The 23,220-nt window shown below is 35.9% G+C and overlaps 2 protein-coding genes across 2 annotated transcripts; one reads left to right on the forward strand and one right to left on the reverse strand.

Moving 5' to 3' along the window:
* The first annotated feature begins 12,805 nt into the window (after positions 1-12,805).
* On the forward strand, positions 12,806-14,853 carry LOC123540498 (uncharacterized). The gene is made up of 2 exons (XM_045325578.2): positions 12,806-12,956; positions 13,732-14,853. The coding sequence occupies exon 2, from the start codon at positions 13,985-13,987 to the stop codon at positions 14,555-14,557; it is 573 nt and encodes a 190-aa protein (XP_045181513.2). The 5' UTR covers positions 12,806-12,956; positions 13,732-13,984; the 3' UTR covers positions 14,558-14,853.
* A 4,916-nt stretch (positions 14,854-19,769) lies between these two features.
* LOC128549302 (uncharacterized protein K02A2.6-like) lies at positions 19,770-20,336 on the reverse strand. The gene has a single exon (XM_053525876.1). The coding sequence runs from the start codon at positions 20,334-20,336 to the stop codon at positions 19,770-19,772; it is 567 nt and encodes a 188-aa protein (XP_053381851.1).
* Positions 20,337-23,220: the final 2,884 nt, after the last annotated feature.

Consider the following 23,220-nt stretch of genomic DNA (forward strand, 5'->3'; position numbering starts at 1 on the left):
AACGACTTTGATGATGATCCATCTAAAGAACATCCTTCTATCTCTCTATCGCTTCTCTACAAATACCATCCTTCCACCCTGCTATTTTGGCATCGCCATCCTACTAACCTACCATCAAGCGATGGCAGGACATGAACTAAACGACACACATGCTTAAGTGGTTTATATTAAGGTGGTACACCCGTAATGGCATTCGGCTATTTATGTGTGATTACAAATTCTCCGTATTCGAATTTGGTATCATTCAGCCATGACCGAAAATTATTTCTTATAACAACCGAAGAATGCCGAAATCGCATACGGAGAATACGTAAACGAACGGAAAATACCGAGTGTCGTTACGGGCCCACTACCTTAAGCTAACGGGTTATAACAAAGCATACACCTTGCAATAGAATCAACAGTTTTAGTAGCAGATGCAAAGCACGTATGACGAATTCCACTTGTATAGCCGCTAAAGATCTGAACCCTCAACACTATGTTTCAGTCTCTACAGTGTCCAAGTTTTTAAGAATAGAAGGGAAGAACAAAAGTTCTGAATCTTCATCCCCATTTGACCGCAAAATCATATCGCGTTTTTCGTTGACGAAGGGAGGTAAATGTAATATTACTTTATTCATTTCTGACAGCAAGATTTACCGGTTTCTAACTATCACCGGTGGACTGAATGTTTGTCTAGTCAATTAATTTACGACCGGCCAAGTCACAGCTAACATTAGTTTATACAATATGTCGAATAAACTATAGGCTGACATACAACATTCCAGTATTGTTTCAGTTATCTGCCCAGCTAGGTGACCTACTAATGGATTCACTGGCGGAAGGATTGGACGACTGATATTTATTTTGCTTGTGTGTTGACATCGTTCTTATATTTCGGCCGACGATATCTTTTCGCCTTCCGGAATGACATAGTATTATTAGGGGGCAAGGGACAGTAAATTTGAAAATTCCACAAATCTGCACTGATACCAGTGCGAAAAAAAACTATGGTGGCTGATTTCTTCCATTTCGTGTTGTCGTGTCGGCGGGGCGAAAACACGACAACCCGAAAACAAGACAAATACCTAATTTGTCGAGTTTTCGTGTTTTCGTGTTGTCGTGTCGGCGGGGCGAAAACACGAAAACACGACAAATTTTACGCGAACACTCGACGTTTAAAGGGCGCCGAAATTTGTCGTGTCGGCGCCCTTTATTTGTCGTGTTTTCGTGTTTTCGCCCCGCCGACACGACAACACAAAAACATGACAAATTAGGTATTTGTCGAGTTTTCGTGTTGTCGTGTTTTCGCCCCGCCGACACGAAAACACGAATACTCGACAAATTTTCGACACGACAACACGAAAACACGACAAATTCTTTTTCTTTTTAGACATCTCTCATAAAATGTAGAGTTATTCCGAAGCCAGTGGCAAAGGCTTTTAGAAGCATTTTTCTTTCTATTCGAACGAACCGCCAATTCAAAATTTATTTATATTCCTTAAAGCTGCATTTGGAGATTTGAGATTATAAAACAGTACAATAATATGTCAGATGTCAGTTATCGTTTTAAGCATACGAAGTGTATGTATTACTGACCTGACCCGGTGGAGTAGGTGGGTCAGGGCGTGTCTGCTTTAAATGTTTGAAATAAATATATAAAATGTTGGCTTCTGTTGCAAATTTTGAGGTACGGTTAACCCCCTCCTGACAGTGGAGTCACAGGGTCTTTCCCTTGTCATTTTTGAAATATAGGTATAAAATGGTGGTCCCTGCTGCATTTTTTCCCCAAAATTTGAGATACGTTAGGGGGCCATGCCCTCCGATTTAGGGGGTCAGAGGGTATCCTCACGGACATTCTTGAAATATAGGAATGAAATGATGGTCTGTGTTGCATTTTTGGGTCTAAATTGTGAAAACAATATTATTTCTTTGCCAAAATAGTTGGATTGGGTGCCACTATGACGAGTACAGGACACTTTGGGGGTTGGGGTTGGGGTTGGGGTTGGGGTTGGGGGATGGCACGGCCATCGGCCCCTGCCCAGGACCCGAGCTTGTTCAAATAAAAAAATAATTACGTATATGCGTGGGCCTCAATGAAGATTAACTTATTTACACGAAATAACCAACCCCCGTACCTCAAAATATGGGCTCAAAAATGCAGCAGAGGCCACCATTTTGTTCATATATTTCAAACATTTAAAGGCAGATACTCCCTGACCCACCTAACATGAGGGTTTAACCCTTTCCGTACCTAACCCCACTCGGCTCGCCGATGCCGCCTTCATTCTTTAACTGTTGCCGCTCCCCGCACCCCAATGAAATATTTCTGGAACCAGGTCAATTATACATACACTTCATATTACTCTACATTTTATAAGAGATGTCTGAAAAGAATTTGTCGTGTTTTCGTGTTGTCGTGTTTTCGTGTCCGCGAGGTGAAAACACGACAACACGAATACCTGAAAATACGACAACACGAAAACTCGACAAATAATCTATTTGTCGTGTTTACGTGTTTTCGTGTCGGCGGGGCGAAAACACGACAACACGAAAACACGCAAATACCTAATTTGTCGAGTTTTCGTGTTGTCGTGTTTTCGCCCCGCCGACACGAAAACACGACAAATAAAGGGCGCCGACACGACATATTTATACCCACCAACACGAAAACTCGACAGATAAATCTGTCGTGTTGGTGCCCTTTAAACGTCGAGTTTTCTCGTAAAATTTATCGTGTTTTCGTGTTTTCGCCCCGCCAACACGCCAACACGAAATGGCAGAAATCAGCCACCATAATAAACATCATAAATAACCAGTTGAATATAAATGCCTTTAAAGTGCATCTGTCGATTTAATTTAGAAAACGTAACTGGCCCCTGCCACTTTAAATAGGAGATTAAAATTAGAAAGATTTAATAGTTATGATATATTTGATAGTCATCATTAGTCCCTAATGAAGTGCTACCAGAAGAAATCTCTTAACCCAGTCCCCCACCCCACCCTAACCTTCAATCTATCATTCTTGCATAAAAACTACTTTTTTTCGCCGGACCCCCCCCCCCCCCCCCCCCCCCCCCCCCCCCCCCATGTATTAACGGGAGAAAAATCGTGTGCAAGCGAGGCAGCTCACGTGCTGTTAATAAATGATTTTAATTTTTGAAATGCATATGTATTTCTGCGCACACTGACATCTGGCATCTGTGCCTTGTTTCTTCCATAACTGCATAAAAGATGCAATCTAATCAATAGTATACACTTAGGGCCATTTCTGATGGACACATTTAAATTAGTTTTTTCCGAATATGGCTTAATGTTTTAATCTCAAAGTAAACATTAAGCTGTTTGGCTACATCAACATCACAGAAATTATAAAATCTTTAAACCAATTTTCCGCCTGATACGTGCACGATTTCAACACCTTGCAAGAGCACTGTGGGGAATCACATGATCAAAATAATCTCTAAACCAAAGTTATATTTTGAAGAACATGAATAAAATTTCCTGTCATGATAAGATATGAAATTTAAACATAGCCTATCATGTGACTAATGAAAATTGTTAAATTATCATGTAGTTGACGATAATAATAGATATCCTGTAATTACAAACACTAAGGAAAATAATAAGAGTATCAGTTTCTTGAAGTGTTCCAGATAATCAGAAGGTGATTGTGATTGAAATCGTTGTAGTTTTAGGATACATGTGTGTTGGCATATGATAGGCTATATTTTAGATTTTTAGCAAAAGATTCTTCAATATTATCCCATATTATTTCTAAATTTATTTTGGTTTAGAGATTATTTTGATCATGTGATTCCCCGCAGTGAAGAGGAAATGTTGGGTGGCAGGGGAGTGCAGATTTGCGAATTCCACATTGACGTGTGGGTACCAGTGTTGAAATATCCATAGAAATCTCGTTTTTGCTTATTTCTCTTTGAAACTACTATGGACTATTGCAGATACTATAGACTACATAAAGACAACTCTCCGGTCCTATGCACCTGTCGCTTTCCATGCCAGATGTAGTGAAAATTGGCCAAATCACCCAAATTTTATAGACCAAAATTAGCCTAACCGGGCCTCACTTTGAACTCTGCCATTCATCCATTTTGTATTTTTAAATCCAATTTCGTAGCATTTATGTATAGTGCGAACATAGATGCATACCCAGGTGGTGTGGAATGTGTCTCCCAACCACCACTTTATTTCCCTAATTTTCACTTGAAAAAAGTGGATGGATAACAGCCGAGCGTCTGGCCGACTTTTTGTTCTGATGTTTTAGTTTTAGCCTCAACCGGAAGTACGGAGCTAGGAATTTTAAAACACCCGCCATGTAGAATCATTAACCGTTCCTCATTCCCCAGATATATTAAAGAATTAATAATGATAAATAACCAGTAAGATAGATATGCCTTTATATCTACTCTGTCCTGTTTATACAGAAAATCGACAGGGGCCAAACTACGAAACCGCTCCCCTGCCACCTTAAGTTTTTAAGATGTTTAAATAAAATAAAATGTAACCTGTCCTGAATCCTAAGACACTTATAGTGATATCAACTGAACAAAAAGTGTTGCCTACCTTGCAAGATAGCCGGTGAATAAGCCAACAAAAGTGCCCACCCCTCCACGCAAAAATCAGCCAAAATTTGCATTCTGAATCAAAGTAACCCCGAAAAACTATTTACTGCCTTTAAAGTTAATTTCACATGATATTTACATTTTAAAGCCTTTCAAATGTTAAAACCATGTACTTTTAACACAATTTTGGTATACAAATGCAGATTACCGTACTTATCCTATCGGGACACCCTTTAAAGGCCACCCATCCATCCTTTGGGGCCACCCCAGCCACTATATAGCTTAATGGCATTGCTAGATATAGACACATGTGTTGCTTTTAAACAAAATGGCATGAATAGTCATTATTAAGGCACTAATTTCTTCTTTTGGCCGTTTTATGATACGAATCCTACTGGCTGGGGGTCCTTAGCTTCATTATTATATGGCCACCTACTGCCATTTTGGGACTCGCTAGGCCGAATTTAGTAATCAGGAATGAATAAAAACCACTATAGGTTACAATTCATTCCGTAATGGATTTAAATACATGCAAAAAGTCAATATTTGAGTGGTTTGAAAATTTGTCTATTTTCCTTAAGGTGGCAGGGGAGTGCAGATTTGCGAATTCCACATTGACGTGTGGGTACCAGTGTTGAAATATCCATAGAAATCTCGTTTTTGCTTATTTCTCTTTGAAACTACTATGGACTATTGCAGATACTATAGACTGCATAAAGACAACTCTCCGGTCCTATGCACCTGTCGCTTTCCATGCCAGATGTAGTGAAAATTGGCCAAATCACCCAAATTTTATAGACCAATATTAGCCTAACCGGGCCTCACTTTGAACTCTGCCATTCATCCATTTTGTATTTTTAAATCCAATTTCGTAGCATTTATGTATAGTGCGAACATCGATGCATACCAAGGTGGTGTGGAATGTGTCTCCCAACCACCACTTTATTTCCCTAATTTTCACTTGAAAAAAAGTGGATGGATAACAGCCGAGCGTCTGGCTGACTTTTTGTTCTGATGTTTTAGTTTTAGCCTCAACCGGAAGTACGGAGCTAGGAATTTTAAAACACCCGCCATGTAGAATCATTAACCGCTCCTCATTCCCCAGATATATTAAAGAATTAATAATGATAAATAACCAGTAAGATAGATATGCCTTTATATCTACCCTGTCCTGTTTATACAGAAAATCGACAGGGGCCAAACTACGAAACCGCTCCCCTGCCACCTTGGTAAGCAAAAATATCGATTTTTATTTTCATTTAGTTATTCTTGAATTCTACTCACACTGGCAAAAAATAGCTATATAATTGTAATGGGTACAGGATAAAGAGCGCGGTCGCGCAGTCAGCATGTTGCAAGCTGGAAATTCTCTCAGTTTTAAGAGCGCGGGCGCGCTATCGGCATGTTGCAAGCCGGGTATTCTCTCAGGCACGTAAGTAAATCGGATTTAATTTATATAATAATTGTATATAAACATAATAATTGTATTTTATTTCAGAATTCAAAATGTAAGTACCATCAATGTAAACAAAAATACACCATGTTTGGTATTTCGATTCAAAATACTAGACTTGATGGGGAAATTTTACTGTGAAGACATTTAAGTGTTCAAAATTCTTAACATATACATTTGTTCTCCTAAGTTTTCTAAAATGTCAAAATGTAACTCTCTAAAAGTTAATCAACTCTTTGCGTAGTTCCGAATAACTGGTATCCGGCAATACGGGTAAGATAGCCTTAAGGGGAAGAGTGCGGTCATGACTGTTTGTTTCTCTGATTTATGCATTCAATTTTTCTGACCACCACCATCCACAATATCTTTTATTTGTGTATATTGTTCATTCTTCCCACTCATGAGTTCTCAGACATTGTAAGTTATACGAAAAGTCATTCTTAAATACAATTATGAAAAATCATTATTCTCTACACATCTTTTTGATTGTTTTTTTACTTAGTTTACTTCGTGGCATTATTTTCGTTTTATTCTCTTCTCATCTAATTTTCTGTTATTGCATGTGTGACATAATAACAATAATATTTCTTTAAAGGTATAGTAATCCAGCGCTTTCCCGTACTTTTCTCACATATTTTTTTTAGGTTTTGGTGCGCGGATTACAAATGACATTTATTCTTTCAACACTTGTACATAATTTTATCTTATTTTAATATCTGTTCATTGTATTATATACTGTTTATACCACTAAGAATTACTTTGTTCATAATATGTTATTTTGATTCATGTCTTTCACTTCACTGTCTGTGTTACGTACTTAGGATGATTTTTTACATTATTAAGTTAGAGGACCACTGGCTATTGCCAAATATGTTATCCTCTTTAAATAAAGATAATATTATTATTATTATCATTATTTGAACGTTATTATTATTATTATTATTATAAGGGTTCTATGGCTGTGTCTGGGGTGCTCTGTGCTTCCGGGAAATCTACTCTTACCATTTTCTCTGTATTGATTTAACCTTTACTTCCTGTAAATATCTGGGATGAAGGTCATTTAACAGCTGATTAAAATTGTACATTTCGATTGGTGGATGAAACATTCCACAGGTTTCGAATGGAATAGATAATATTTTCTTAATGGGTGTGCAGGTGCTCTGAGCTGTATTGTTAGACAGTATAATCCGTTGCAAGACTCCTGTGAAAATAGTTTTCGCCCCTCGTATGAAAGAAACTGTGGCAGAGTTCTACTACAAACATTCTGATACGGAGTGATCTCTCGTAAACGATTTACAGTCAACTCGCCCTTAGTCAACTCGTCACCCAGTCAACTCGTCCTCATTTTGGTCATTTGGTATCCCTTGACAATTTCAAATTGGTCATTTTCGTCCCCCACTTTTCGGCCCCCACCCTTTTTTAGTCTTATTTTATGTCAAAGTTTCATAGATTATGATTAATATAATTATGATGTAAAATATGTGTTCTGTAAAATATGTTCTACATACAAATTTTACTTTACTTTAAAAACTACATTTTATTTTGCTTTATAAATACCCGATCGTATGTAAAAGTGCAGAGTGAATGCACGCTTCGTAGCTAAAAGTGCACATTGACTAATGTGGCTGTGTATCTTTTTTGAAAGATACTTCTTGTTTGAATTCAATGCAAGCTGAAGAAGCTGGTTCGAAATTCAATATAAGCTCGAGTGTTGTCTTTTCTGAAAATGTGAGTTTCTATCTTCGAGCTTACCTACTCTAAAAAGAGTGGACTTTTGATGACAAGAATATAATGTACCTATACATTCACAGTTCAACCAATTTTACGACAATAAGGTCTTCAAATGATTTTGAAACGTTGCTTTAAAGCACAGACATCGAGATCGTACGAGAACCAAGAAGAAGAATTTTTTTACATGTCAGGAAATTATTGTTGTATTTCCTAAGAAGACTTTGAAACTTGGTTACTGACAGATTAAATGTTATGGAAATACATGAGATTTAGTTGTTTTAAAGTATGTCTTCTATTCGAAATTGAAAAGCGTTTGTAAAGCCCGGTACCGGAGGTAAACTGCCGTAACTAGGAAGCTTTACATTAAACGGTCTTGAAGTTTGAGTACCTGTGTTGTTTAATAGTCAAGAAGGTAGGAAAGTTTTTATCATGAGGCTGCCCGAGTTCGATTCTCTACTCGAATATTATTTTTCTTGGTTTCGCATTTTTAAAAATAGTTTAAAACCAATTTTAATAAGACAGTTTGGAAACAAAAACTCGTGTTCTAATGTTCATAATATGACAATACTTCAATTTTAAAGAAAGATCATTTTAGCCCGCAAAGTCTGGATGTCCCTTTAAATCAAACTGTCTTGCTTACTGCGCAATAACATATTGGAATACAGAAAAAAATTGAAATAGACACTATTCATTACTTTCAATTATTATAATGATCACTAAAAGGATTGCCTTTTGAATCGTGTAAACGGTTCGTCAGAGGGGGCCATAATTTTAAAATTTAGTAGCTATAAAAAGCTTATGCCTATTGTTGACGGTGAACTAATATTTGATTGCTGTCAGATATGTAATCCAATATCCGTGTATAGTTTCAGTTTTTACTTTGTAATAAAACCAATATTGTATGTAAGTATTTATCTGGCACACATTTATCTAAGCCTGGCCCAATATTTTCGGACGGTTTCTTTATTTTACGCAATACGGAAAATATTTAAAGTATATCATTAATAGCTGACACCCCGTAGTGGTGAGATCTGATTCATAAATTTTAATTCAGTTTGGAACCAGTTTTGCTTTATTTATAGTGCATTTTTACCGATATTTCTTTTCTTTTTAATTATTATTTTCACATTTTTGTGTTGTATATTTTTTGCTTGTAACAGTACGAGGGGCGTTCAAAAGGTACCAAGAAAAGTGCTGTAATATCATAATTTCTGGTCCTATATTGCTTAAATTAAAATTGATATAGGACTGATAAGAACATTATTACATGTAAATATTTAAAGAACAAATTTCAGAACACGCACGTTATTTCTTCATCGTCTCTATGGCAACGACACTACGTCTGAATAGACCCAACGTCATTATAACGCTGTCATATCACACACAATTAATCAAAATAACTCGTAATTACAAGTGGTTTTGTGTTTCTTGCCAATAAATGCATTTCCTAAACCTTTCTGCGACAGGACATTGTACAGTGATAAAATTCAAAAACGTGACCGAACGTCATTGTCTTTTGACGTCAACACCGCACTCGTCAGCAATATTCTCCATGCCACTTTTAAACTTCCCGTACCATTAATAAAGTATTGTTTGCTTCGAGGCATTGACTCTTAAAACTTTTGCAGCATAGCATGATATTCTTTATTCAAAACACAATTACCTTATGGCTGCGTTCAACACTGATTTTCAAGCGATGACCAAAGAAATATGCCTACCAAACATTTCAATGATATCACATTTATAATTTAACGAAGTTGGCGTAACGCTTACATTTCACCTTAATATTCCACCGATATAAGAAAAGGTAGCTTGAAAAAATAAGTAAATGGCAAGTGATGTTTTAGCGAATGCAAAATAATAATAATAAAAAAAAAACAACATAAAATTGGACTGGATTACATAACATGAAGTTGCCATGGGGACTAGCATTCACTTATCAATTGTCCGCTGAAAATATGATTTTGACATATCAACTAAGTATTTCCTAATCTACATTCAGTTTATGAAACAGTGTCATTGATTTTTCTGACACATGAGGAAATTACAACACTTTTCCTGGTATTTATTGAACACCCCTCGTATTTTTATTATTTCTCTTTTCTGTCATATTAATTCATATAAATAATACAAAACAAACGAAATACATTTCATTCAACTGTGCTGAAGGTATCGGCAGCAACCTTGCTGCATGTTGAGTTTACAGAAAAACAAAATATGACAGGGTCTGACATAAGACTTGAACCCACAATCCAAAGACTGGTAACGGAACGCTTTTTTCACAAAGCTATCTGTGAATGCGACGTAAATTCGGTTTAGTTATGACATCGATATTAAGGTGTGGCCTCTGAAAAAAATGATTTACGTTAACAAACGGAATATAAAGGAGTGCCAGGTAAATACGTACGGACAATAGCAATGGAATTTTGTTTTCTGTTTACAATAAATACTGGTAACAGGATACACACACTTCAGTTCGAAAATATTTTATAATGTGACATTTTTAGTCATGGTAAGGACACCATATAATAATTAAAACTGCTTTTGATTGAAAAACAATTAAAAAGATGGATTTCCTGTCATACGATGTCCCTTGTGCATCTTTCCCTCGAATGAATTATGCACAGAGTAACAGTTTGGATATCTATAACAGCTACAGAGATTTCGTTAGTGGTTTTGTTATGCAGGAAGATGAGGTATCGACATATGATCATGTTTCTCTACGTATCTGTAAGAAACAGACGGACAGGACTTTCCCTGTGGAAATAAGTGAATTGGTCAAAGAAGATGATGGTTTAATTCCAGTACAAACTGCATCAGTTGAAAACGTCAGCTCATTTTTAGACCAAAAGCCGAAACAAATTAATGCAGTATCCGTCTTTCTTCTTGATGCGTGCCATTGCAACGAAATATGTGAAATACAGAATGATTCATGTTTATTTGTCTTGCTTACAAGCCGTCAAACAGATTAAAAAGAAAACAAAAACGATGTTATCTTTAGCACAAAAGAGTGTGTTAGAACAGACACTTGCAATCTACTGGAAAACTTTGTTCTTAAACCAATGAAAGAAATATACGCGTTTCTGTATTCGCTAAGACATACTTCATCAGATGGAACTGTAGAAGGAGAAACTCAAAGTACCGGAACAAAAACAGCAAATAAAGAAGAGAACATTCCTGCAAAACATGTTGAATCTGACAGCGATATAAATGATGTACAAGCAAAGGAAAGCGAACAAGCTGGAAAAACGTATCCACATAGTGAGATGTATCAACATTTAATGAATGTAGAAAATGAAGAGCAAAGACGACAAATTTCAAAATGAACGAAACGAGCCAATAGTTCAAAGCAGTCGATCATATATATACGAAAGAAATTCCGGGATGTGAAGCACCTACAAGAGAATGATAATAAAAAATAATTATAGCTACATAAGTCCAGAATGTAATTCGTTCTAGAATATGTTTCTTGAAAATCAGAAATTTATTAAAATATGTACTTGCTTTTTATCGTGCGACTTTGAGTTGAAATCAATCAAAATGGAATATTTTATGATAATATTTGCCGAACATTCATTTAAAAGCTCCGGTTACTAACAATTAAAGTAAAAACTTGAAGGTTGGTGTCACATTAAAGTTAGTTATGCTCGAAAACAATTTCTGGCTGCTTGCATTCCAGCCCGTCATTATGTTTTTATTCGAGACATTCAATTCATCTCTGAAAGCATTTTTAGTAATATGTATGCGGTAATATTTGCATTCGCCCAATTTATTTTCCATTGAAAATTATGACGTTCATTTTGTATGGACAGCATAAGGAAAGGCGCCAACGTAACGTCAATGCTGCTTAGTGATAAAGGGCCGCTGTTTTGACTACGTCCGCGCATAGTCAGGGAGAGACGTAACTGTTGTTCCGATTGGTGAACAGAATGGCCGGAAAGCTGATTTTAATTAAGAAATAATTTATAGCAAAAGTGTGCTTTAACACTATTTATACACTATGGGTGGTTATACGTTGGGCGTAATAATTTCACGAGGGCGCAGCCCGAGTGATATTATTTGTACGACGTATTACCGCCCGAGTGTATAAATAGTGTTAAAACAAGGTTTAGCTATAAATTATTTCAATTCTAATATGCCTTTTATCTGAAACAGCAGACAAAATATTGTAGCGCTATTTCTTGGTCGCAACAAAAACTTTGACGTCAGCGCACGTTAAGGTGACGTCATTATAGCGTAAGCGTGTTTTAAGGCTGATCACTACCAAATAGAATGTAAGCCTCCGCTGGTCACAAGTAGTCCAAATATAAATAGTGCCAATCTTTTTTTCCTTTCATAGTGCCTTTTCTCAACAGCAACGTGCTTACTTTTACCCCACCGCGTTTCAGTATGTATCACTTTGAGTTCTATCGAAATCGGCATGTTCCTATCGCATGCTAGGTCAAAATGGCGGCGTAAGAATTTGATGTCTCGAAAAGAGAAATTGAAAGAAGCGGAAAGTAGTAAATTCAGCGGGTTATATTTAACTAAATGTAGTTTTCTTATATAAAAGTTAACACCCCCTTTTCTTTTTGTTTTTCTAAAATAGCGATATAGTTCTTTATGGGGAATATGTCCCTGAAAATCTGATATGCTAGAAAATGTCGAAAAATCGTTATGAAGTTAGTGGATTTTATATGAAATAAAGAACAGCCAGATTTTGTGGGGTACAGCCTATAACAGAGACAAGCATATTAGAATGTTAAATAAAACAAAATGTGAAATTTATAATATAATCTTATTTACCAATGGAAAGGAAATGTAATGTAAATATAAAAAATGTATTTAATTATTTCCGGAGTTCGTGTGAAATGAACACCAGAATAGGATCGGCAAACTAGAGCGATTCATAGATTTGCCGATCCAGTTCTGTCGTTCATTTCGCATGAACACCGAAAAAAATATTTCATTTCTTAATTGAATATTAAAGGTATTATACTGGTCCCTCAATTTCCCTTTTGAAATATTTACATTGTTTTATCAAACGACTGAAGTAATTCTTCATATGAATAATTTCAGCACTCGATAATGTTGGTTTTCTTGAGAGGGTAGACAAAGAAGCAATTGATAGACTATTGAAATCAATGCTTGCATTGTATGCAATGACTAATATTCCGGAAAACCAGCAACCACATTTCATAGATCATCAACCAAAGAGACTCAGTGAGCAGGTATACATTTATTTAAATATTTACAGCACTTTATTGAAGAAGAAAAAAGATTCATTTTCACATGACTTTATTTAAAAACTCAATGAAAAGTGTTTTTTTTTTAATATTGGTTACGTAAAATATAAATTGTACCGATGAATGAAATTTATCTATGTTACTTACTATTTTTGTACATTACACCATGTTTCGTGTTAACACTAACGATGATGTATAACATCCTGTAGATGATATTTGTTCGTTTCTGTGTAAGATCGAAATATATTTCACCGAGTGAACACTATAATTAAATGTAAGTTAAGGTGTTCATATATTTCGATCTTACATGGAAACAAACCAATTTTCTTTTTACTATATGTATTTCTAATGGTTTTAAACAAATTATATCCAATTTACCAGCGCAGCGTCACGTGTATCGAACCATGACGTCATAATTTCATCACGTCACTACGTTTATAGTGTATAACAGTTACTTTTAAATAGTTCTAAGACGTTTACAGACTTAATTTAGATTCTATAATGATGGAACGTATATCTTTATGATCCTATTAATATTTATATACATCAATATCTTTATTGTAGTATATTTTGCACGGAGTTTTCTATTATACATTTCTAATTCATATTCTTTCGCATTCAAGTCTTGTTCCGTACCATTAAAAAACAAAAATGATATTTTCACTATTTGAAACAGTGAAAATATCAATTTTATTTCACTGATAAATTTCAGTATTTCATTGAAAAGCATAAAATAAAAAGTTTTTTTTTGTAATTGTAGCTTTCCAATGAACTATTCTCCCTTAGTGGGTCTGTAACAGGCATGGGATACCGATCTGGCAAATTGTTGATCTTTTTATCAGAAGACTTGAACGACGACAAGAAAGTTGAAAATAAAATTGAAACGCTTTTGAGACAAGAAGATGTGGTATACGAAATTGTACAAGTTCCAAAAGAAATACATAATCTAATGCATGTCGGAGATAAGCTAGAGCCTGTACCGGGATACGGAACACTTGGATGCTTTTGCAAAAATGGGCCGTGTAATTTGTATTCTACTTTCAAAACATGTTGCGAAATGTGGCAGGGAGCTGTATTTTGAAGACAAAAGAAAAGTTTGCAAAGTTCTCCAAGCAACTCTTAAAGAAGAAGCAGGCGATCTCGATATAGCAGCAGCTGAACTTTTCCATAAAGAGCATGTTTGCAGCTCTGCATTTAGGGATTCAACAGGAAAACTGATGGAAGGCAAATTGCATGAATATGAAGGCGAAGACAAGTTAATTAAAGAAGGTCGAAAAGTTCATATTTGGGGAGCATCATCAAGACCAGGTAGAGGTCTAATTGAAATAGCAGAATTTAAAACCGGAAACAAGAACTGCCAACAGATACTTATACAGATTAAAGATGAAGATGGTAAATTTGCAGAGCCTGGCGACAGTGGAGCAATCGTTTGTGTAGACGATCCAGATGGCACTTTTGTCCACGCGATTGGAATGGTAATTGGTGACGGCATTGGGCAAAACGGTCGCATATATTACACACTTACACTGTCTAATGTTCTCAAGCAGCTAGAAAGGAAGACTGGACAAAAGTTTGAACTGTATTGAAACCACTCATGTATATTTCTGTTTGTGAAATGAAGTTCTATCAAACTCTATTAAAGATTCGTTGGAAGCACAAATCGCATAAGTAAAGTAACGCAGACTAGACTGAGTAATGGAATATGCATCATCCTCATGTCCACAAAGCATCGGCTTAAGAAGAGTTATATTATACTGATATTGTGAATAGACTCCGTGGTTCGAAAAACAGGAAATAAATTACTTGTATTTTCTGAAAGCAGCTTTTGGTGTAATCTTATTTGTGTGTTAATTTTGACAATAAAAACTTATGTTTTGATCGATATTTACATACATTTATTCATTGATTCATCGATGAAGTCATACCAGGATGCCCATTCTCATCCTCGTTAGGCTTGAACGAGTACTGTATGTATTCTACTAAAGCGAACGACACATTTGTATTACTTGCATTGCTTTATTGTTCTGTGCTCCCAGGGATTCTACCCTTATCTTTAAACCTAAGCGAATCGACTGAATAGTAAAGTTACAGACAGTTGGTTATCTCTAAAACCTAGTGATAGACTAGATAGATCACTGCATGGCACCAGACAGAAAATGTCACTGTACATGTTATAGCATACGCATAGATATTCTATAAGAAACATGGTCATGAACGGGAAAAGAACTAACCCATTCCAATCGCGCATTTCTCACATAAAACGCGCAGTCAGGGAAATGGGTTTTATACATATTAACAACAATTGGTAATTAACCTTCATATTGCATCTGTCATACTGTCTTAATATTTCTGATCACAGAGACACTCCAAGTAGTTTAATATATTTTCATCAACGAAACTGAATTTCCCTAATGTAGTTCCGGCCAAAATAACAACATTAATCTGATTAGCTTTAAAGACACTGATTCTGGTATGCCTGGTATGTGGCCTATGGGAATGATAAGGTCTGCGTATTGGTGGTAATGGCCAATACACAAGCCTGGACCACTGATAGACTTGCTTCTGTTTATCATAATAAGCTACTGTATAGCTACCGTGCAGTAAATAAATTGCAGGTGATATTTCTCACCTTTATAGCAAATCAGTTCTCACCTTTATAACGAGTTTAGAAAGCTTGATTGAAATAGGGCTAAATAAACAAAGTGATAAGATACAACAGTGTTTTTATTATATTTTAAATAAATCAAGTTTTCTAACAATTACATCTCATCATTGCTGTTTTTTATCAAAAATATAAAAAATGCATTCAGGCACATAGCTTTTAGAAATAATAAATTATGTGTATTTTGAACAATGATATATCTTTATTGCTGGATTTATTATACATAAAAAAAAAACATTATTTAGACAACACAAGGGGAATTATGCATTTTAATATATAAAATCCTTCTGTCCATATTCCTTTTTTATCTATTAAAAATGCAACTGAACGCTTCTTTAAATAATTTCTAATAAAATTCAGCAATTATCTTTTTCTGGTTTTATTTTGTTACTTTTGATAAAAAGATCATAATTATTGAATAAACAAACTTGTAATTTCTCTTTAAATAAATATTAAGTTTTAAATAATTATTTTATTGTTGAGGTCAGTGAGAATTGCTTTGCTATAAGAGTTATAATTCAATTGGCCGGAAAATTATTCAACATGACTGAGCAATCAAAATTATATTATCAATTAAAATGATTTTGTGTACATTCTGAAAAAAAAAAAAAAAAAAAAAAAAAACAGCACTCCAATCAATAAAATGCACAGGAAATAACCAATTTATCTGTAGGCAATAAAATTTATGATTCTCTGACAATAATTAGGCTACATGTCAAGTCTACCGGGGTTTTATGGACCCTTATCAGAGTGGACCAGACAGGATCTTGTATATTGGGGATTAAAAAGTCTGGTATTGGGGGGGGGGGGTCACTTATATAGAAGATTTTCTTTGCCTTTAAGTAAACAATACAAATGTGTACCGCTTGAGTTCAAATTCAAATTAATTTCTAAGCTGACTTTCATTCATCATTTCGAGTTGTTTACATTCGCCTAACCTGTGCACACGACCGTATTTTCTAGACCGGAAGTTACTGTAATTAGGAAAGTTCATCCAAGCTTTTTCTGTAACGTTGACGAAAGCATAAAATATGTGGTGTGCCCTGCAATATAAACTATTGAGACAATGGAACTGGTGCACGTACCTTTTTACCGAACTGCGCGTTTTAGCAGAGAAATGCACGATTGACATGGGTTAGAACATTTTCCTGTTCATGACCATGGTTGTTATAGAATACCGATGTGTAGGGTATATCATGAACAGTGTTTTTTCTGGTCTCGTGCCAGTTGGATAGACTGACAGGATAGTTTGCAGTTGTCTAGCAAAATGGACGTCCTATACGCTGTCAAGTAAGCAATCTGGCAAAACCCTAGCATAAAAACAGTTCTGTTACCAGACTGGCTTAATGTCTAGTAAAGTGAATGACGACCGGACGAAAAACAGACAACAAATATAGTGTGTAGAGTGAGATGTAGGCCGACACAAAGACATGTATTACACATTTCATCTGAATGAGTGATTTATTCACTGGTGAACGGACGGCTGGAGAGACATACTGGCAGTGTTCACTAGCTGTTTGATATTCTTTCATTATCGAAAGCGCTCATTCAGTATAATTCTTTATTTTTAATCCTTCCACTCGTATGCTCAAATGCAGATCACAAGTTAGAATAAAAGAATTACAACACCACGGTAAGGTTTCTTCTGCAGTATCTAATTATCCAAAACGTAGTGTCTGAGAGATTTATATACCATGCTCCATACGTGAGCTTGCTCGATATTAAACATTACATTGAGTTTTGTCTTTTAGAAATATGACTTGATGGTCTTAATGGAGTGTTTGAATTTCAATAATTGATCTTGATATGGCTAAAACCATGCACGTTTAATAGTTTACCTAATGTTAGGATAGAGCTGTCATTAAAGATAATTTTGAGACGTTCTTTGATTATAACCATTTAACTGTTTTTCTAGTTAACCTCCTGTCCAACATAATGCTAAAACTGATTTTTTTTACAACAAACTTAAAAATAAAGGAGGACAAACTTAAAGATTCATCTCGAGTGTTACTTATTGATATTACGTCAGAACAAGCATACATTAAAGTTTCAAGTCAAAAGTAAGATATTAAATTATCAAAACTCTTGTTTATAAATGTATTCTGGTGGCTATTTTTCATATCTGGCGACTCCTGTTTGTAAATATTATACTTTATACACGGGAAATGTTTCATGATATTTATCATTATAAAATAATTACTTCTGAAGTTGCCCTGTCTAACACGTAGATGATTTATTAAGTCACGACGGGCTTCAAAGATATTTCTTTATAAAGCACTAAATGCGTGGAACCGTATATTCATATTAACTGAAGTGTGATTCCAATATTCTTAATTTTTATCGATACCATTCATTATACAGGATACATTGAGCTTACAAAAGACTTGTAAAAGATAACAACAATTCATTAGAAGAATATCTTAATTTTAAAGCAGTTTAAAGTCGTAAGTTTCAATTGTGGTAGTTTTTGTTTAATTCACCAGGTAAGCTTTTGGCCATTGTCTGGTCAGTTGCAGGTTTGCAAGAGATCAAAGAAACGACCTTACACCGATTTCAGAAAATTGCTTTATAGATGTGAACCTTTTCATTAGTCAAAAATAGATTTCAGTACACTATGAAAGCTTAATCATAAAATGAACTTATATTCTTAAGGAGCGGCTTTTCCCACTGATGGCAAATCTTCGATGGTCACAAACATAAAGTAAGAAAATTGTTGGTCTTAAACTTCAGTTTGGTTACCCTCTTTTAATACTTCAGAATAAAATCCACAGCTGAATTGGAATAATATGTTGTAGCTATTGTTTTTATAGTGACAGATCGAATAATTATGTGGGGGTTAACATTCTTTAAATGTAATTGCATAATTTCAAACCTTTTTAAAAACAAATTTGATTTCCTCGTGTTATAATGGTTTAATTTACATAATTTATAAGATTATATAAGAAACACCTTTTCTAAATGTAAGTCAAAGCGTTATAACCCATACCTTACAAAATATGACTTGCACATATCCTAAACTGCGACTTAAAACGACCAGCGGCAAGTGGTGTTGAATATTTCATTACGGGCGAAGGATGTTCGAAAAGAAGTGCAACAAATCATCTTGTAAGTAAGATAAATAATTGAACACAGTTGTAAAGGTATACGTTTTATATACATTCAGTACAAACTTCACCGGAATCTAATAATAAGTTTTACTATATAAATTTGATAAATGTACAAATTTCACTAGCAATAAAAGGTGCTGATCTTGTGCAGGCGCTTTGTTTGGATGGGTATAAAAAAGTTGTTGAGCTCTTTGCTTTTACAATTAAAAGTGACAATACAAAATGTACACAATCAAGCAAATGTAAGTAATTCGTATACACAAACAACATGAAGTAATATGTTAAGGAGATATTCATGTATATTTTCATGAAATAGATCCATGACGTATCATTATTATCTTACTTTGTCAGTGTAATGATATGATGTAAGACTTAATATAGAATGACAACACTGGTATTCTAACTACTTTATTTACTATGACTGATGCCTACTGACTGAGCTGCAGTGAGCTAGTGCCTGGGTATTATATACAAGATAAGGGAGGCTACCTCTGTAGAAATGCTATCTAAGCATATCATGTTACATCTCCTTTCTTTTATACATGCACAAATTATAAGTATTTAAGAAAGATATCATATACAAGATCATCATGTAAGTCAATATACTGTGTACAATAACCTGGAGCAATTTGACCTTCTGTTTAGTTCACTCCTTCAAAAAAACCACGCTGTCGTTAGTATCTGTCTTCCCCATTGTTGTAGTTTTTACTGGACAGGAAATAGTTCCATTCACATATTATTCCTGGCATCTGATGTAAGATTTCCACAGTTCACCACATGTTCTCACATTAAATTTTGCATTAAGCTAATTGACACTTCCTTTAAGAATTACATGGATGCAATTACTTTGGGTTTCACAGCCCTGTCTGACCTTGTCACATACATGTAGCCATTAGAATCTTGGGTGGTATTTGCTCTTTGTGAGAGTGGAACTGCCTGTTTGATATCTGCATCAAGGAGGTCTTCACAATAACTTGATAATGGAGAAAGGATCTGAGATGCAAGCACTTTTGGTGGTTTCCTTTGTACCTAAGAGGTCACGGTGGTTTCTTGTGTACCATGTGCCATCAGGGGATTGGACTGTATATGACCTTTCATTGAGCTTTTAATGACTGTGACTGGTTCCCAAGATTTATCAGGCTGCTGTATTCTAGCTCTCTGACCTATTTCTAAGGGCTCTAATGGTTTTGACTGTCTGTCATAATATGACTTGTCTTTTTCTTTGCACAGCCTTATGTTTTCCTGGACCAAGTTAGGGGGTACTAGTGTTGGCTGCAATTTCTCTCTAGAGGTTGGGAGGAATGAGCGCAGTTGCCGTCCCGTTGCCAACTGTGCATTCGAGTAACCGGACTCTAAGGGGGAATTTCGGTATTCAAGAATCCCAATTAATGGATCACTTTTGCTCTCTTTGGACTTAGTTAGTATTCTCTTGCAAACTGAGACATATTTCTCCGCAAGACCATTGGACTGGCTGTGGTAAGGACTGATGGTTTCATGTTTGAAATGCCAGTTTTTGGCAAACTCAGCAAATTCTTGGGACCTGTAACAAGGCCCATTATCTGAAATGACCTTTTCACTTATTCCCCATCTGGCCATTATCCCTTTTATCTCGTTAATGACTGCTGTACTGTTCATGCTATTGATTTGTTTGACCTCAAAATACTTGCTGTAGTAATCAACTACAATCAAGCAATTCTTGTTTTCCCAGGTGAATAAATCAGTGCCTATAATTTGCCATGGCTAATCAGGAATCTCTGTGGGGATTAAGGGTTCTTTTGGGTTGGAGTATCTGTGATTTAAACAGATTTCACAATTTGTAACCATGTCTTTGATACTGCCTGATATGCTGGGCCAAAACATTACATCTTTGGCTCTACGGTGGCATTTTTCTATTCCCATGTGACCAAGATGTATCAGTTTTAGCATTTCTGGTCTAAGAGATCTGGGGATAATGATTTGATTGCCTTTCATAACTAAACCCTCAGCAATAGTGAGCTCATCCCTATAATTCCAGTAGGGAAGAATGTGGTCAGAACATCAGGCCAACCCAACCATGAAGAATTGTTTTTTCAACAGCACTAATTCTTCATCTTGATCAGTAAGGGATTGGATTTCCTGTATTTTCCTGTCAAATATGGGTAGACTTGAGATGACCAAATGCACTTGCATGTCCATCCCAGCAGAATAGTCAGGAAATGTATCATCCTACTGAGAGTGTATGCGACTAGGACCTGTTTTGAAGGGTAGTGTTTAATGTAAAGGTCATACCGTAACTGAAGAGTCTTTCTTTGGAGTCTTGCAGGAATGGCACTGATGGGCTTCCTTAATATGGATATTAATGGGAGCTGGTCTGACTGCACAAGAACCTTTCGGCCATTAACAAACTGATGAAATCTCCTGGCCCCAAACAGTATCGCAAACATTTCTTTTTCAGTTTGTGCAAAATTAACCTCCTGTGGGGTTAATGGCTTGGACGCATATGCCATCGGCTAAGCGCGGCTCCTAGTCCATATTTGCTCGAATCAACTTGGAGGGTAAGGGTCTTCCTGGGATCACAGTATGCAAGTACCAGACCAGGTGAGGTAATTATTTGTTTCATAGTTTTGAATGCGTCACTTTGTGGCTTTTGCCAGCAGAACTCTACATTTTCTGATAATAATTGCCTCATAGGAGCGGTGACCTGAGAAAGGTTGAGAGCAAATCCGGACAGATAATTCAGCATGCCTAATATGGTCTCAAGTTCTGCCTTATTCGAAGTTGGCTGCATGCTTTCTACTGCTATGACCTTGGCCGGGTCGGGTTTCAACCCATCTGCAGTCAGCAAGTGACCGAAATACCCTACTTCGGAAAGCCCAACCTCAAGTTTGCTTTCATTAAATCTGATTGCATTCCCTAAGGACCTTTGTAGGACTGCTTTAAGATTTTCATCGTGTTCGAGTCTTGTTTTTCCGTAACAAATGATGTCGTCTACTATCAGAACTACGCCCCGTAAATCTCCAAATAGTTCATCCATTCTACGAACGAACAAGTTCCCACTAAGTTTGAGGCCAAAGGGTACCCTGAGATATCTAAACAAGGTGCCAAGGTACCGACCGAATATGGAATCGAAGCATGTGAGCAGGGAACACTCATGGGCAAGATTCAAGGCCCAGTATCCAGATATGGCATCTAGTTTTGTAAAATATCTGGCACCTGACAACTGTGGCAATGTGTCATCAAGTGTCCTCAATGGATAATGAGGGCGTAAAATGGCGTTATTAAGGTCCCGGGGGTCCAAACAAATTCATATGTCCCCGTTGCTTTTCTCTGTGACAACCATGGAGCTGACCCACTCTGTTGGTTCAGTTACCTTGCGAATGACACCTAGCTCTTCCATTCTCGATAGATCAGCTTTAACCTTATCATGAAATGCAAGTGGTATTTTTCGGGGAGGGTGGATTTTACATTCACCAGGCCATACCAAATTGATTAATAGTTCTTCGGAAAATTTTCAAACAAAATTGGAGCGGGCGAGCGAAATTTTTATTTTATTTTTTTTTTCTCAATTTTGATTTTTTCAGAGGCGGGTAGATTTTACATGGAGCGAGCGGGCTTTTTTTTTAATTTTTTTCCCAGCTTGGACCCTTGAGGAGGCGGTTATGATTATATATGAAGTTAACATTTCTTTAGAAATAACACAGAAATCAAACATTTACAGTGTGGGTAACACAGTATATAGCTTTTCTATTATGTTTTAAAGACTATATGAATGATTTTGCAAATAAATTCTTGCCAAACCTCACTGAATCACTTTGTTTTTTTTTAGTTATAATTTCTAAGGGATGAGTGTCTTATCTTTAATTTTGATTTTTCTACATTAATCTGAAGGCCTGCCTATTTAAGACAAAACAGGCACATGTGTGGAATAACATTTCTTCTGAAGCACAGTTAGATGGCTTCGGCACATGAACAACTTTGTGCCCCTAGTGGAACTCCAACCCATAATAATTTCTTAACAGATCCGGCTAGCTTATGTTTTTGTGGTGGAGATTCATTTCAGGCAAAAATGATAACAAGACTGACAAAGAATGATCCCAATATGGTCACCCTTAAAGTGTTATATGGCCACCCTTAAAGTGTTGTTTGTTTTGCTTTGACTGAACTAGAAATTTAGAGCTGGGGAGGTCTGTTTTTTCCAGTTTTTTTTTCGTTCTATCAATTCACAGCCAAGTAATAGACAAACAGGCAAAATTGGGGTTACAAAAAGGACATATTTTATATCTACACTACTTATTTGAAAAGCTAAACAATTTTTAAATTGACTAAATGCGTTTCGATAGAATATCTGACTGCTGTACTAAAGAAGTTACGTTCAAAAGGATTTGGCTTAGACAATGTGATAGGTCGGTCAGGATCTGTGAACAAACATTTTTTTAAGATAGTAGTCGGCCTCAGCTTTGGGCTCTAGATATAACATACTGAACTAAACAACTGATAACAA

This window comes from Mercenaria mercenaria, chromosome 16, assembly GCF_021730395.1.
Source record: "Mercenaria mercenaria strain notata chromosome 16, MADL_Memer_1, whole genome shotgun sequence".
NCBI classification, from domain to species: Eukaryota; Metazoa; Mollusca; class Bivalvia; order Venerida; family Veneridae; genus Mercenaria; species Mercenaria mercenaria.